Raw genomic sequence first — 17,820 nt, 5'->3', positions numbered from 1 at the left:
AAACACAGAAGGAGAAAAATATATGTGCTAAGGTTATTTAGAGAAAGAAAAAACAGGAGGACAAAGTGTAGTATACTTATTAATTTTCACAGAATACGTGTAATAAATATACACTAGAAAATCAACATTTTGCCTCAGTTTCATCACTTGTCCATGGAAGGTAAAAGACGATGGCACAGAAAGTCACACTTTGTCTACTCTGACAACGGCAAGAAGCCAATTCATACAAAGACTCAATCTCCAATAATGTCACATTCTTTATCTCAAATATGGTGGTTAATATTTTCCCTCTCTCCTCAAAGAATTACTATTTAAAAAAACCCTCAGACTCCTTCGGAAAAGGCATTTATCTTACTTTTTATTACCTTTCATTGTGTCCAGAATAAAACAGGCTTCTTCCTGAAAGTTCTGTATCATCTGAAAAAAGCAGGAAATTTTGCTGATCATTAAAAACCTTGGTTTGCTGTATTTATTTTGCCTGTGTGGCTTTTTATTATATTAGATATAAATGAAAAACAATCCTTTGTTTTGTTTTCTGTCCTGTTTAGTTTTCAAAAGCTTTAAAAGCTAAACACTCTGAAACAGCTTTCTTAAAGTTCAAAGAATGCATTTTCCTCGGTTAACCCCCGGACTTTCCAAGGGGCACAGAGATCCAGACAGGCCCATATGGGAGGAATTAAACATCTATATCTGTTCTCTCCTAAAACTGCCTGAGAACCTCTTGTTTTCCTTTCCCACTTCCCTTTTCAAACTCCTTTTCCTCATTTTATAAAGTAAAGGCAAGAGTTTCACCCTCTTGAAATCTTATGGAGATGCACTGCCCTAAGCTATAAAAGCCTTCAGCATGCAGAAGTGTAATTGCAAATGAGAACTAGAATGACTGGGTGATACAGTCGTGGAGACGTGAAGTTTTCAATTCTTTCCTTTCACCAGACTTGAAGAGTGACCTAACCACAAATTGTCAAATGACAGATGATTCAAAATAATTTTTGATACCATCACTATGTAATTTTTGGCACATAACCCAAAAGTTAAAAAAAAAAAAATCCAGCAATGCTATTATAGCAAACTTCATCCATTCCTATCTATCAATTTATGTGAATCTGATTCCATAGTACTTCTTATCTAGGGGAAAAAAACAGGATGGAATTGATGTTGAACTCTATTTCATTCTAGCAATCAATAGGCAGTGTTTATCTATGAATTAATTGTGTCTGGGAGAGAGGGTAAGGAATCAGGTAATCTCATCCATCTCATTAAAATATGTACTTTCATTGTATTGTGTTTATTTATTTATTTTTGGCCAAGTTACATGACTTGTGGTTCCTGGACCAGGGATTGAACCAGGCCTTGGCAGTGAAAGCCCGGAATCCTAACCTTGAGGTCACCAGGGAACTTCCCAGATGTATTTTTAATAAATCTTTTCTTAATGTTTAACAATTACTTATCAAAATATCAAAATATATAATATATTTATGTTGTTTTAACCAACTGTATAATTATGTTGATAATTCTATCCAGAACAAATAATTTTAAATTTTTACTGAAACAAGTTTTTGTTTCAAAGAAATATGGTAGGAAAAACTAATAAAAGACATTCAAGCATAAAAGTAGATTATGGTAAGATGAAATTCTATGGGAGAAGTGAATGAAAATATCAGCTTAAGAAAACAAAAAAATGATATAAATATTCTGTTAAAAAGTATATTCATGTATTTTTTTAAACAGATGACAGTGGTATTAAATTAAATTACTCTTGTATTCAGGTTACATGAAATATAGTTAGAAAAGTGAAGCAATCATTTCATTTTTATATGTCCTATGATACGCCCCAAAATGGGCACATTTTTTGCCACTATTTAAACTTAAAACAAAAACTTTTAAGTCAACCTAAAAATGTGCAAGGGGATACACAGTTTTAAAAAAATTATCTTAGGAGGTAAACAAACAAAAATGTTTGAAAACGTCTTGTCTTGGAAAACAGAGCATACTGCCCCCATGGAACAGCTCCTGCTCCTATCATATGCCCAGACAGATCACTGTCATCTGGTGATTCAGCTGTACTAACAATCTACCTCATCGCTAATGAGCACATGGATGCCTGTTGGCCCCTGCTTGTAGATCTGGCTGATCTGGCAAGGGGAAATGCTGAAAAGCTGAGCAATTTTTTCTGTCAGTTCAACAGCTGTCAGTTCTTCTAGGTAGATGGCATGGTAAACTGCAAAAGGGAGAAAGCAAAGACAGTCAGCACCGAGTTTCTCTGCTCTTAAAGGCAATCTGGTCACTACAAATGCCCACTTTTTCTAAAGGACACAGAAGCAGACTGCCTGAATGGAAATCCCAGCTCAATCACTTGCTAGCTGTGCGACCTGGGACAAATTACTAAACATCCCTAAGCCTCATTTTCCTCATCTAAATGTTGGGGAAGAACAGTAAAATCTATTGCTATGAGGAGACACCAGTTGTAAAAATTAAAACCTGTAAAAATGCTGAGAATAGTGCCTGGTGTGTATTAGGAACTCAATAAACATTAGAGCAATTACCATTACTTTTAGCAAATCCTGATTCTGCTGCCTGATAAATTCCCATCACACATGCTCATAAGTCATCTCTTCGTTTTTCTTCATATCTGTCCTGGCCTGTCCAGAACGACCTACCGAAGAAAGTACCATTTGAGTCTCCATCCTCATGCTTCTGCTGATTCTGCTGCTGTTGCTGTTGTTCCCTTAGCTGCAAGGATTCCTGACAAACATAAATGGTTAGCCTTGGGCGCACCATCCTAAGGAGGAGAAAAAAAAAAAACTGTTAAGTCACATTTCTCATGGTGAGCACATTTTACCGAAGAACCTGTGTGTCTACATTAATACTATAGAGCACAGGTTGAAAACTGGCAGCCCTTGGACCAGTGCAGCTCATTTGCTATGAATTATTATTCCTCACTGGGGTGTGTGTGTGTCTAACTGAATTCATTCCAACAGAAGGCATCATCAACCTCTGAATCTTTGGTTTTCCCTGAAAAATCCAAGGTCCTCATTCTACAAAACAAAACCCAATCAGCTGTCCCACAGGCATGGTGCCCATGCATTCTTCAGTACACCCTAGACTTGACTGTCACTCATTTACACGTGGCCTCTGTAGTCATTGAGTTTGTAACCTTTGATGTAAAGGTTAGAAGGATTCAGTATGTGTGAGCCACTGTTTTGTAAGGTTCAAAGATATACCTTTTACTTAAGAGCACCAATGCCACAGACTAGAAAATCTCATTTCCCTCATTACTGTCTCTTAGTCAGCTTTAGCCTTTCTTCTGTTGTTTCTTCATAGACAACCATACTGAATTACCTCTTGCTCTGATCATCTTATTCATTCCTACTTCTAAATGCTCTGTAGATAATACATTTAAAAATGAATGATCTATTCTTTTATGATCTATTCCTAGTAAATGAATGATCTATTCCTAGTAATCAACCCTTGAATTTCACCTCTTTGCTTAAAAGTTTCCAACTTGATTTAATATCTCTAATAATAAACAAAAATACTTCATAATCTTATTTCATTATTTAGTCACTGATTTGGTTCTATGGCACTAACCTGTATTTTTTTCCATCAATATTACTACTACCTACTTTAAATTGTAAATCCCAAACAGAGACTTGAAATTAAGCAGACATTAATTATTCTGCTGAATTACTCTCAGGCATTACTCTTACTCTGTATTAAGCAGACATTCCATGAATTCCTGCCAAAACCTAAGAATGATCTCTTCTCTAGTAAAACTGAGTTTAGGACCTTTGTACCTACTGTTTCTTCTGCATAGAACCTTCTTCCCTCATGACTCCAAAGCTTCCATCCTTCTCATAACTCAGTTTAAATATCCCCTCTGCAGAAAGGTCTTCCCTGACTATATTCTGAGTACTCGACAAGCTATAACTTTGTTTTTGTTTATTTTTCTTTAAAACACTTATTACTTTTCAAAATACTTCTTGTATATCATCTTTATCTCTCTCTCTCCAGAAAGCTCATCAATGTATCACCAAAGCCTAATGGCTCATAATAGGGACAATGAATATTTAATTAAATGAAAAAAAAACTACCTGGAAATGAAAAATGAAATATCATGAGGAATTTCTTGGATCAAGTACAGGAAAAGATAATTTTCATCTTTATTTGGCACACAGCTGGCATTCAAATAGAATGTTCTGACAAGATGTATTCAGCCGCACAAAGAGTATTGTGAAGAATCCCTGAATCCAAATCCATTTGGAATCCAACCCCACTGATATTTTAACACTAATTACATACCGGCCTTTTAATGCATTAAAAAGTCTGATTCCATCTGCAGGGCCACAGATTTGAATCACATCATCTCTAGTTAGTTTCAATAAATCTGCTCCTGGAATAAATATAAGCAAATGGGTGATAAAGGCAAAGATTCTCTGTTAATGACTTTTAAAATGGACTCTTACAAGGACACCTCATTACCAGTAAGCTATAGTCATAATCTTTTGCATAGTATATAAAGCCTTCCATGACCTGGCCTCTGCATCCTCTCCCTTCTCAATTCCGACCCAATTAACTTACTCATTCAACCCTATGCTTTCATCATACTGATCATACCTAATAAGTAAGTTGTTCCTCCTGCCTAAAATATCTTTCCACTGTCTGACGAACAGACTCCTCCTCAGCCCTCAAGATTTACCTCATGCATCACACATGTTCCCTAACTGCAGACCCTTCTCCAAATGCTTCACTTGTCTACATTTATCTAATGCATCACAACTATTTGTTTTCCTTCTTTCAAGGTTTTATTTTGATTTGGATTTTCTTTGATACTAGATGGTGACTGAACAGGAACTATGCCTTATCTATTTATATATTCCTACCATTTCTGGTACACAGATGCTAAATAAAAGTGGAATGTGCAAAGAAAATATAATATAGTAATATCAGGGGGGAAATTTCAGATTACCTGCAATGCTCCTTGATAAGATACTGTATGGATAATATATTTTAAAGGTATAGAATAAATATTTTAAAATTAAAATGAGTTTAAGAGGGTTTTCTTTTTGAGTATTTCACAGCACAGTTGCAGCTGGTGAGAAAATCTGAAGAGTTCAATGAAATTCATTTAATCAGAAAAATGCATTAAGAGCTGCCCCTCCCTCCCCCAATACACACACACACACAATAACACAGGAATATCAGGAGTTTCTAGAGTATAAAAGAAATCCCATGCTGGCAAAACAAAGGACAAGCAAATTTAACCTGAGAAGTTTGTAAAAAGCCTCGTGAACGTAGAGAAACGGTTTCGATGCAACCACTGCTGAGCCTCCTGAGGTGTGGTTGTTGGCAAGAGGTTCTGAAAAAGGGAAAGTATTTTTTCTAGTAACTAAACAGACTCAAATTTAAAAAGGTAAACATTACAACAGCCAAATACACCCACATTCAGACAGAGTTTGCTCAGAAGCTGTTTATACATCAGGTCTTCTTTCTCTAACCATGCAAGATATCCATGAAATTCCATCTTTATCCTCCCCACTAGACCGAAAGTTCCTTAAATACAGCACAGTATCTGGTTCTTAGTCAAAATTTAATGTTTGCTTAATGAAAGAATGAATAATACTCTCTAGAAGTTGAGAATTTCTACTGAATTACACAGTCACCAAAGTATTATTAGACATCGCCAGTAACTGACATTTAACTTTGGACTTACATCTGTGACTGGAGGGGGTGGCTCTGGCTGGTGGTTTGGTGAACCATTTCTAAAGAAACATTTAAAATGAAAGGATGAGTCCATGAAACATAGTAGGGTTTGTCGTCTCACTCTGCATCATTGTAAGTCTTAAAGCTAGAGACTGAAAGGAATTTGTACTATCTCATAAAACATTCTTAACTCTTGGATCCAACACTTCTATTATCTGTTATTTTAGCATAAAGACTTTGGGGTGGGGAGCAGTAGAAACTATGTCATTTTTTATTATTGAAAAAATTGAAAAAAATATCAAAAATCCAGTAAGTTGGGACTGATTAAATTATGGCATAAACAATACTAACATAAGCTTTTTAGACTATAAAAATATCAAAATATAAAAGTAATCAATATATTACTACTATGTGAAACATATAAATATACACAAATAGATAAAAGAAAAATTAGAATAAAAAGTATACAATAAAATGTGATCACATACTTTTATAATAAAAAACACTTAATAATTATTTTTTAAAAAGCTTCAAAAATTAGTGCTAATTTGTGATCCAAGGCCTAGCTCCACACCCTTAAGTTTTCCCTACACTTCTTTTTACTCAGTAGTTTGTCCCTCTTCCCTAATGCTTATTTCTTTTATGGGAGAAAAATTAGAGCCTAATATTGAACTACATGACAAAGAGAACATTTTAGAACTCTTAAGTTTTGCATAATATTTTAAATTCTCTATAAGTAGACTGCATAATCCATCGGGTGGTAACAGATTTTTCTTTCAAAAAATATCTTTTTCTTTTTTAAAATTTTGGCCTTTGCTGCAAAATTCAAATTTAGTAATCAACTTATCTTAGAGCCTTAGTTGTCTGTCTACTCCTTCTGCAACTGCTATCTAGTTTTATTCTTAATTGTTAGTTACATTTTGAATATTTTAGCTAACTGGCCCCCCTTTTATTTGGCTGTGCTGCACAGCCTGCAGGATCCTAGTTCCCTGCCAGGGAGTGAACCTGTGCCCCCTGCAGTGGAAGTCTGGAGTCCCAACCACTGGACCACCAGGGAATTCTCTAAGCTACCGTAATTAAATACTTTCAGAAGCAGCATGAACATAGAGCCTAAATAAACTCAAAAGCAAACATTATAATCAAACTAGTCACACATTTCACAACCTATTTCAAATTTCAAAATGGCCTATGTAGAAAATGTGTTGAATGCTGGGACTATAAGACAACTTTTTTTTAACTGGAGTAGGCATCTATGCCAACTTTCAATTATCTCTAATAATAAAAGACAATAAGGCAAGACAAAATAAATCCCATAGATAATTCCAAAACTTCATTTGAGCTCTCACCTTTACGTTCTTCCCACAATTATCAAAGATTTATAATAAATTAGGTGTTAGGACCATTTTTTAATAAGTAACCAAACAGATTTTAGTGTCTATACAACTGTGTTTCAGTTCCCAGTGACCATGCTATAACCAGGAAGTGAAATAACCTCAAGATAAGCAGTAAGAGGAAGAAGGGAAAAGTCCAGAAAATCAGTCTGCAAATCACTAAACACTGACCATAATGCTATTTTCTAAGAGTGGAGAGAAGGGAATTCCCTGGAGGTCCAGAGGCCTGGGTTCAATCTCTGGTTGAGGAACTAAAATCCTGTAAGTCCTGTGGCATGACCAATAAATAAATAAATTAATTAATTAATTAATGGGGCGGGGGGGGGGAAAGGCTACATAAAACTGAGTCTCTTTGAAGATTATCCAACCCTCAGTTAATATATAAGTCCATCAAAGACTGACCAAATAGAAGTTCTTACTGATTTGCCAAGATTTTGCTTATGGAGAAATAATGAAATAATATATTTTTAGGACAAACACAAGCCAATTTCACTTTCTAGACTTACCCTTCACCAAGAGAAAAACTGCTATGGGAACTGTTGAAGCCAGGTGATGGGGAATTATTGACATATGTGATCTCAGGCCACGGAGAACACTAAAAACAGAGGGCAATTTAGATGCAGAAACCACATGACTCTGGAGTTCCACCAAAACACTGTTGCTTAAATAGCCCATCTTTTTTTTTTTTTTGGATTTCCAAGTGGTACAGTGGTAAAAAACACAGCTTTCAATGCAGGAGATGCAAGAGAGCACAGGTTCAATTCCTGGGTTGGGAAGATACTCTGGAATAGGAAATGGCAACCCACTCCAGTATTCTTGCCTGGAAAATTCTATGGACAGAGGAGCCTGGTGGGCTACAGTCCATGAGGTTGAAAAGAGTTGGATGCGACTAAGCACGTACACACACGCACGCACACACACACACACACACACAGAGTTGATTTACAATGTGGTGGTAGTTTCAGGTGTACAGCAAAGTGAATCAGTTATACATACACCATATATCTACTTTTTTTTTTAGATTCTTTTCCCATATAGGCCATTAAAGAGTATTGAGTAAGTTCCCTGTGCTATACAGGAGGTCCTTATCAGTTATCTATTTTATATATAGTAGTATGTACATGTCTGGAGGAGGGCATGGCAACCCACTCTGGTATTCTTGCCTGGAGAATCCCCACAGACAGAGGAGACTGGTGGGCTACAGTCCATGGGTCACAAAGAGTCAGACATGACTTAGCAACTAAGTATAGCACAGTGCAATGTGTATATGTCAATCCCAGTCTCCCAAATTATCCTTTCCTTCCTGATCCTGATCCCCTGGTAACCATAAGTTTGTTTTCTACATCTGTAACTCTATTTCTGTGTTGTAGATAAGTTCATTTGTCGAATAGCACACCTTTTTTTTTTTTTTGCCACACCGTGCGGCATGTAGGATCTTAGTTCTCTAATCAGGTATTGAACCTGTGACCCCTGAATTGGGAGCGTGAAGTCTTAACCACTGAATCGGCAGGGAAGTCCCTCAAAAAGCACATCTTGATTAGTAAATCTTAATTCTTCATAAGTCCTCGCAACAAAGAGGACAAATAAGTTTTGATCAGTCTAGAAGTGATGTTTCTTCTATTTTTTTTTAAGTTGAAATATAACTGACATATATTTATAATATTAGTTTTAGGTATACAACATAATGATAATATGTATATAGTTGACCCTTGAGCAACATAGGTGTCAGGGGCACCATCTCCTTCTCCACAGTCAAAAATCTGGGTGTAACTTGATAGTCAGTCCTCTGTATCTGCACCCCTGTATTCAATTGCAAACCATGCAGTACTGCAGTCCACAGTTGTGTGCGTATTCAGTCATGTTTGACTCTTCACAACCCGATGGACTGTAGCCTGCCAGGCTCCTCTGTCCATGGAATTTTCTAGGCAAGAATATTGGAGTGGGTAGTCATTTCCTCCTCCAGGGGAATCTTCCCGATGCAGGGATCGAACCCAAGTCTCTTGCAGCAGCCAGCGGATTCTTTACTATTAAGTCACCAGGGAAGCCCTAGTACTAATACATATTTAGCAGGGGGGAAAAAATCTATGTATAAATAGACCCATGCAGTTCAAACCTGTGTTGTTCAACGATCAATAGTATGTTACAAAATAATTGGATATTTCTTTTAAGAGTAAAAAATACTGATTGAAACTGTCACCCAAAGAAATCCTTTTACCTCTGTGAGTATAGTTGTCTCATAGGAAGGTTGATATTTCTCCTTTTCGTGAGGTGTTCGTTTCTCCATTTTCTCCCTATCTGTTTTTTGTTTTCTGTCTGCACCTTTGGGCTGAAAGGAGAAATATTGCATTTTAAACTCAAGTACTCACCCTTTGATTCAACATTACTTCTACAAACTTAGAATAATCACTTGTGAAACAAAAAGGTATATACAATGAGGTAAAGATAACATCCATCATTAAATCTAAGTCTGAAAATAGGATATTTAAATGTGTAATGGAATTGAAGGCAAGTAAGAGATCTATAGCTTCAGACATGGAAAAAATCTCTAAAGCACATAGTTAAGTTATGAAAAAAGCAAGCTTCAAAACAATTCATACAATTCTGTTTATGTTTCAAAGAAAGTAAAATACGTGAATATCTATGTACATGTGTACATAAGAGCACAGAAGTGAATTAGAATACATATGAAATTATTGACACTGGTTACCTCTGGGGAGAGGTTGGGGGGTCAGGGTAAGAGTGGTAAAGGGGGACTTCGTGTCGTGCTCCAAATACTTTCGTGTTAATGAATCTTGCAATGAGAAGATATTTATCCATATGATATCCCTACAATCCCTTTTCCAAGTTCCCCTTCTCCCACCATCCCTATTTAAACTTCTTTACTGGGCAGCTCAGTACTTATTCCACTAACTCTAATTTAGGCTGGGCTTTCATAGTTTTTGAAAAGAAACAAGCTGACTTTCTCACTTGGTGACTAATGTTGCAAATGAAAGACAAGGAAAAAAAGTCCAAGGACCAGCGCAAAGCCCAGGAATACCTTGAAGACTTTGATCTGGCAGCTGGCTGAGTGTAAGTGCTCAGTATACTCCCCGTTCTCATTCTCCTTGAAGGTATCAATTTGTACTCGAAATGGCACTCCCTTCTCACCACCATGTTTCCTCATGGTGAACTCTGTGCTAATACAATGCACCTGAAAAGAATATACCATCCAGCCAGGTTTCAGTACTATTAGGAGCCAAACCAGTCAGCAACATTTTAGGGCAACAGCAAAACCTTTAAACACCTACCAAAAAAAAACTTAGACTCTCTTTCTCATCATGAAGAATTTATACTCTCATGAGGAAACAAGGAAAACTTCAATGATTTACAAATGCAAACAAAGTAAATGTACAGGTCTAATGTTAACAAAAAGCTGCTCTGAGGAATTTATTAATTATTTCAGAAATGACAGAGTTAACATAAAAGAGAAATGGTTTCTGTTAATGAAACTTTCCTGAAATTTATGGTAGATTTTAGAAAACAGAGGCACTATCCATGCTGGGAGAATAGCAAATATGAAAGCTCATGAGCAATAGGAAGAAAACTTTTTGCTAGGCTGATGCATAAAGTCCAAGATCTTGATAAATCTTCAAAGTGGAGCCCTGGTTGACCAAATACTAGCCTGGGTAAGTTATTAACTTATCTAAGACTCAAGGAATATTCTTACTCCACAGGATTCTTGTTGAAAGTCTTAAAATCATGGGTAAAAAGTGTTAACACAGTGACTATCTGATGAGAAGAACTCAATAAACCACTGGCTATCATTATTATAAATAAGAGTTTTCAAGCAATCTACCCAAAGGACATAATCAGATATGCAAATCAAATTCTAATTATGAAGATGTTCAAAATAACTTCTTTGGTAGTACTGAAAAATGAGGACAATCTCAATGCTAGACAACTGTTAGGTAAGTTTATCTCAAGAATAAAATATTATGCAGGCATTAGCAAGTATTTTTGAGAGAAACAAATAAATAAATTGGGGAAATTAGAAGAGCAACTCAGAAACTCCTCTTTGCTTTCACATGTTGAGAAGTCTGCACTTGTTTAGAAGTTTACAGGTTACAACCCTGGAAAGATTTCAAATTCAATATGTTTTTATCCTTTAAGGACCAAACTGGTGGTAAGGTATCCTTTTAAAAACTGGAGCCCTGTCCACAATGTCTTACCTGAATAAACACAGACGTCCTTTTTGCAGGGTCCCACAGGAACTCCACTGTGTTTAGTTGGTTTGGGTTAGCCCTAGGATCGATTATACCCACAGACATTGGGATATCTGAGAAATAAATGGTGATCATTGAACAATTCTGGGTGCTACTGGGTTTAAATAAGAAAGCACCGATTCTTCTATCATTGGTCCCAAATTACCAAGATTTTTGTGTATCATACACTAAACCTCTTTTTTTTTTTTGCCAAAAAAGAGTTCGATTAGAGCTAAAATTGACCTAAGTACCTTCCTTCTGAGCATCTTTTTTCCACTTTAAAATGTTTTTAAAATAAGACAATTTATGAGTAGTTTCCTTTTAATTTGCCAGAATTCTACTTAAATTTAGTCTACGCACTGGCTCTAGTGTCATGAAAAATTTAATTTACAATCTGCCGCACTTATAGTTTTAAGGGTAGTGTTACTGCTAAAGAAAAATTAAGAGGATTGCTATAGAAGGATAAAGCGTAGTGTCCAAATAAAGACAGAAATCACTGCATCACAAATGTAAGTGGGTAAATTTAACATAACAGTTGATGCTGACTCATGAAGTCATCAAAGAATCCTATAACAGAATGTTACAACTTATACTCAAGAGGGGAGGAAAATGAACCGACTTTAGAACTTTACTTTCTGTTCCATATGGCATATATTTAAATATTATTCCATGACTGCTATTAATATTCAAATTGAAGGATAAGGCCAGCTAATATTTGTTATTGTAACTGTGCTATAACTTCTCTACTGTTTTAATATCAATGATTCAAACAAGAAAGCATTAAGTGGGTGCCACTCCACACTATTAGCTGTGTTGGATTTATCCTAAAGTCAGTTTATCAAATGGATATCAAGATATCTGTAGGAGAACCAGTGTTTTCTCAGATAAAATTAGTAATACTTAGGTCTGTTTAGCAACTATGTTTACCAATAGGAGATAATAACCAATAAGAGATCAAGGACAGATGCCAGAACTAAAAGTATATTCATGAAGAGAGGCTAACACTGTAGAGTTTGGATGTACATATGTGTGTGTATGTGTGTGTATCACATCTTCTTTATCCATTTAACTGTTGATGGACATTTAGGTTGCGCACACATCTTGGCAACTGTAAATAATACTGCTATGAAGTTGCAGTGCATGTATCATTTTGAATTGGTGTTTTTGTTTCTTTTGGATATATACCCAGGAGTGGAATTGTTAGGTCATATGATAGTTCTAGTTTTAGCTTTCTGACAAACCTCCATACTGTTTTCCATAGTGGCTATACCAACTTAATTTCCACAAGAGTGTATAAGGGTTCCCAAAGAGAAGGAAACTATAACACATGCTACTATATGTATGAATCTTGAGGGTTATGCTAACTGAAATAACCCAGTTACAAAAAGACAAATACTGAATGATTTCATTTATATGAGGCACCTACAGCAGTTAAATTCATACAGATAAAAAGTAAAATAGTGGTTACCAGGGGCTGGGGAGAGGAAGGAATGGGAAATTGTTGTTTCATGGGTACAGAGTTTCAGTTTTGCGAGATGAAAAAAATTCTAGAGATGGATGGTAGTGATGGTTTGGGCAACAATGTGCATGTACTTAATGCAACTGAACTGTATACTTAAAAATGGTTAAAATGGTAAATTTTATGTTACATATATTTTACCACAACTAAATTAAAAAACAAAAACAAAAATCACTCTTTAGTAATGGATGCAATTGTTAACAGAACTGAAGTGTCTACACTTTCAACTTGAATTTTGGAATCATTATACCAGTAATATTTTATGCTTAGTTTATGTTAATTGAGCCCTGGAGCATTTTGAGTCAGGGCAAATGTCAAGTAAAGAAAACCAATTCACAGACCATAGTTAAAGGCATTTCCTAAGCAATAGATTCTCTTAACTTACCTATGTCAAGAATTCTATCTCCAGGTCGGTTCCACCTCCAGCCCTCCAGCTGCTGATGTTCGGTGTACTGTAGCCGTCTGTCGTGGAACACAACACGGAATATACTCTAAAAGGAAGCAACAAAATCAAATGATAACAGGATCCCTTAAAAAATCAGTGCTGTCAAAGAAAACTACCAGGAGTCACCCCCAGTTGGCTTCCAGACACAACCTAAAATTATTTTTCTTGAGACCCGTTTTACTTTAAAATCCATACCATTCTAAATTTCCAGGCAAACTTTATAACTACTCAAATAAAATCCTCATAGTTAACTAGTACCATAATTAAAAGTTGGCTTAAACATCAGCCCTGATTGGTAACTAGGCATAAAGAACTCCCACTGGAAGCATTACTATATGTGTCTACTGTTACCATGTAACGTCTGGCTTAGTTCTTTAGATGTATATGAAATTCTCACCAAGTCCCTTGCTTGCTAACCCACCATACAACCTGTAAACATTGAGGGTAGGTAGGGGCTGCTTCCATCAACTTTCCTTTTGTTACTTTTACTTTGTGGAGGTGCCTGTTAACATCTCTCTCTTCATCATCTACAGCAGCTGACCAAACTCCTCCATCTCAATTATACTATGAATTCATTACTATCAGTCCAGGCTAAGAAAACTGCTATTCATCAACAGTAACTCCCGGTTTCCTTTCTACTAGACCAAGTATCCAAAGACACACTGGAACTTCTCTAAAGATCTCAAGGAGGCTACTTTATTCCACCCAAAAAGAACTTCACTGAGTCATGAGACTCTCCAGACCTGGTATGCTAAGTTTTCTCTTTCGGCAGCTCTGAAAAATCCAGGTGAATAGATGGGTTCATTCTGGCCCCTAAGAAATAACACAGCAGTTTACCACTCTGCCAACAAACTATAGTAGGTGAGAGATTACCACCAAGCCCCTTAGGAAAAAAAAATATTAATCCAAAAAGGGTCAGTACTTGTTTTCTTTTACCTTCACCAACTTGCCATTAATTTCTGGAAGTTCTCCAAGTTTCCTATTGTCTAGCATTCGGATTTCATAAGACTGTCCTAGAAAAAAAAAGTAACTATGTATTATATTTATCATATGTTAACTTCGCAAGATTCAAAAAGAATAAAATTCAGTTGTCTGAATACACAAGAGTGTAACATTATTAGTATTAGTAGCAACTATAATCCTTTACTATATGCTAGGCACAATGCTAAATGTTTTTCATAAATTATATCATTTAATTCATACAACTCTCTAAGGTATTATTGATTTGTTTCACATATAAGGAAACTGAAATGTAGAGTTTAATCAACTTGTCCACGGTCACACAACTGGTAAATAAAAGAGCTGGATACAGTAATACTTCTCAGACAGTAACAAACAGGGATGTTCAGGGAATAGGGATTAGAAAAGGGGAGATTGGAACTAAAAATGGGCAGGTAGAGGAAAGAAACCAATAATATTTATCAAATACAACACTGAAACTCAAATTTCTAAAGGAAATTTTTGACTTTAACAGGTCACACTAGAAAGGTATAGTTTTTACACATAAGTGTACCTAGTTAAATATCACAAATCCAGTAGGTCTATAAATAATACTAATGAGTAAGACCACATCTAACCTTGATTGAGATATGTCAGAGTTTCATCATGGAGTTTCACTGCTGGAGAGGTGGCAGCACAAAGCACATATTGAAAAGGGAGGATTTTATTCTCATTATCTGGAGGCAGACTTGATTCTTCTTGCTTAAAAATGGGCAGTGCAAGGACATCACTAAAATAAAACAAACGCCTTACTTTAACATCTGACAATGGTGTAAGAGCAGATTTATACTGAAAGTTTTAACTGCAGTTTGCTTTCAAAAACCATAAACATTACTTACCATGAAGTTTCTTCCTAACCATCTAGTTCAGGTTACCTGCTGGGATATCCCTCTGACCCCAACAATGTGGGCAGTGACAGACATTCATGGCTAAAAATCACTTAAGTGTCCAAAGAGCATTTCTAGGAATCACAGACAGGGGTTCCTACAACGGCTCTGAAAAGTGTATGCAGGGTTCCAAAATGTCAATTTAGGACGCTCAGTGATGTATTTGTTCTCAGAAAGGCACCAACTACAGTATTTTTATAACCACATCAGCTCATCTTCTGTAAGGATTTAAATAAGAATCAAAATTCCAAGAAACCAAATGAAAAGCACAAATCAATGACCAGTATATATTTCAAGGTCAGCCCACAATCTATGGAATACAACTAACATGGAGATATCCCTACCAGCAACCTCCTCCAAAAAAAAGCTTCCTGTATTTCCATCAGTTTATCTAAACTTGCAAACCAAACACACAGATCTGATGAATTCTAGTATGTTGCTCCTTCTGATGTCCTCATTAAACAGTACTGGACCAAGTTAGAAGTCCTGGGTTTCAGTCTCTAAAACTCTCGGGCAAATCTTAGGCAAGTTCTTTTGAGTGTTCATCACTTCATCTATAAAATGGGAACCACATCTGCTGTCAAGAATAAATATATGAGAAAGTATTTTGGAAATAATTAGGGGCTAAAATGGATGTAAAAGATTAGCAATAATTTTCCCTCAGAACCTATAGCCATGGTTAGTGAGAAAGAATATCCTGGGCCCTGGAGACCAACTGTTGTGATCAGCATTCAGTACAGATCAAACTTTAAAAGGATTTTAAGAGCTGTATCAAATTAAAGAGCATTTTCTATTATTTCAAGATATGCCACAAAATTCTCAAAATAAAATGTATTTTAATTTAAAGACTATGTACATATACTCACTAGGACAGCTAATATGAAGAGGAAGGAGAACGCCAAGTGTTGGCAAGGATGTGGAGCAACTAGAACTCTCATGCTTTGCCAACAGGAATGTAAAATGATGCAACCACTTTAGAAAAATGGTAGGCAGTCTCTTACAAGAGTAAACATGCATTGGCCCCTTGATCCAGCAATTCTGCTCGTAGGTATTTATCCAAGAGAAATGAAAGTATAAGACCAGCCAAAGACTTACACATACATATCCATAGCATACAAGCAAAAACTGGAAGAAATCCAAATGTTCATAATTAAGAAAATGGATATGTTAATACAAACTGCAGTATACTCATACAATGGAATACTACTACTCAGCAAAACAAGGAATTCACCAAAATGGCTGAATCTCACAGATGTGACACTGAACCAAAGAAATCAGAAAAAAGAATATATTAATATAACGCATGATATGTGATGTTCTAAAACAAGCAAAATTAAAAAGTACAGTGACTTCCTACCAGGGCAGGGATCAACTGTGAAGGTATACAAGGGAACTTTCTAGAATATAGAACTGTTCTATATTATGTTAGGTATATGGATTACATAGTTGTAAAGTACAGCTGAAATTCATCTTAATATATATAAATTTTACTGAAAAAAAGAAAGTAGTAAGTGGAGGATGAGAAATGGTAGGGGCTTCCCAGGTGGTGCTGGTAGTAAAGAATCTATAAAAGAGTTGTAACATGCAATATTTAAAGCTGGGGGATATGTACAAGAGGATATGTACAAAATCATTATTTTCTTAATATATGTTTTAAATTTTCTATAATAAAGTTTTTTTTAATAGAAAAAATATGTATAGGCCACAGTGTACTTGCACATATAAAAGAAAGGTAAAAGATACATGACATAAACAGTTGAAACTAAAAGGTTAGAGGTCAAGGATCCAGTGACTTATCAACATTCTCCATGTTCAAAATGAAATACACTCAAACTTTTACCTATAATTTAAATATCATGCTTACATTATAAAAGAGATCAATATCAACTTTACTAAGCGCAGATGGAAAGGCAATTCCTTATGTATACCTATATCCCTCAGCAGTCTACATTATTCCCAAACATTAGATTATAAAATTATTACATTCAGCCAAAAACAATCATTTATAGAAAATGACTATAATCATGCAAATCACATAAACATCACAATTCTTACTGGAATATAAAACAAGCAACAAATGTTCTGATTACTGGTCTAAGCATATACCTAGTATAATAAAAAGTTAATGGTATAAATGCTAAAGAAAAAAAAAGGAGGGTTAGAAAAGAAAGAAATTTCTCTTTCAACTGCCATCTAATGTTTAGCAAGGCTATATGCATGATGAGCTGAATCTAGGAAGCCGAGATGCAAACCAGTATTCATGAAACACAGGTTTCTTATAGCTAAAAAGAATTTCAAAGGCAAGAAAAACAAAAGTGTGCTATCCTTTTCCTCAGGTCTGGAGGTTTGTGTGCTTTGTTCACACCGTGGTGTTAAGGGTGGAAAAGGTAGGGAATCCTTTCTGTCCATATTAATTTGTCAGGTGAGATGTACTAAGGTACCTTTGAGATAATAATATAAAACGTAGAAGCACTGGGGTTTCTAGAAAAGTACTCTGTCCCAGTACTTCTTCTCAGGAAAATGAGGAAGCTACCACTGCTCCCACAGCAAAAAGTATGGAAAGTAAAGCAAAATTAAGAAACATGACATCAGTCTTCAGGAGACTTAGCTGCCTTACAATTCTCAAATGCATCATACC

The 17,820-nt window shown here is 35.7% G+C and overlaps 1 protein-coding gene across 16 annotated transcripts in view; it reads right to left on the bottom strand.

Moving 5' to 3' along the window:
• The window catches only part of TFCP2 (transcription factor CP2), a 44,999-nt gene that overhangs the window by 1,464 nt on the left and 25,715 nt on the right, over positions 1-17,820 (bottom strand). For 3 of the 16 annotated variants that reach the window (XM_081592409.1, XM_081592393.1, XM_081592394.1), the window contains exons 2-14: positions 14,874-15,025; positions 14,233-14,309; positions 13,237-13,342; positions 11,300-11,406; positions 10,129-10,281; positions 9,307-9,417; positions 7,598-7,686; positions 5,711-5,759; positions 5,263-5,356; positions 4,300-4,390; positions 2,658-2,779; positions 2,076-2,218; positions 366-417 (exon numbers count right to left, since the gene is read on the bottom strand). In XM_081592409.1, coding sequence (XP_081448535.1) covers positions 366-417; positions 2,076-2,218; positions 2,658-2,779; positions 4,300-4,390; positions 5,263-5,356; positions 5,711-5,759; positions 7,598-7,686; positions 9,307-9,417; positions 10,129-10,281; positions 11,300-11,406; positions 13,237-13,342; positions 14,233-14,289 — 1,174 coding nt within the window. In that variant the 5' untranslated portion in view covers positions 14,290-14,309; positions 14,874-15,025. Of the gene's footprint in view, positions 1-365; positions 418-2,075; positions 2,219-2,543; positions 2,780-4,299; positions 4,391-5,262; positions 5,357-5,710; positions 5,760-7,597; positions 7,687-9,306; positions 9,418-10,128; positions 10,282-11,299; positions 11,407-13,236; positions 13,343-14,232; positions 14,310-14,873; positions 15,026-17,820 lie in introns of all 16 variants that reach the window. The other 13 variants (XM_081592397.1, XM_081592398.1, XM_081592403.1 and 10 more) reach the window with 9 other exon arrangements.

Source organism: Giraffa tippelskirchi, chromosome 4, assembly GCF_054371585.1.
Source record: "Giraffa tippelskirchi isolate mGirTip1 chromosome 4, T2T-mGirTip1v1.2.pri, whole genome shotgun sequence".
In the NCBI taxonomy this organism is placed as follows: Eukaryota; Metazoa; Chordata; class Mammalia; order Artiodactyla; family Giraffidae; genus Giraffa; species Giraffa tippelskirchi.
Note: the sequence above shows the minus strand (reverse complement) of the source record. Positions and strands in the feature narration are given on the sequence as shown.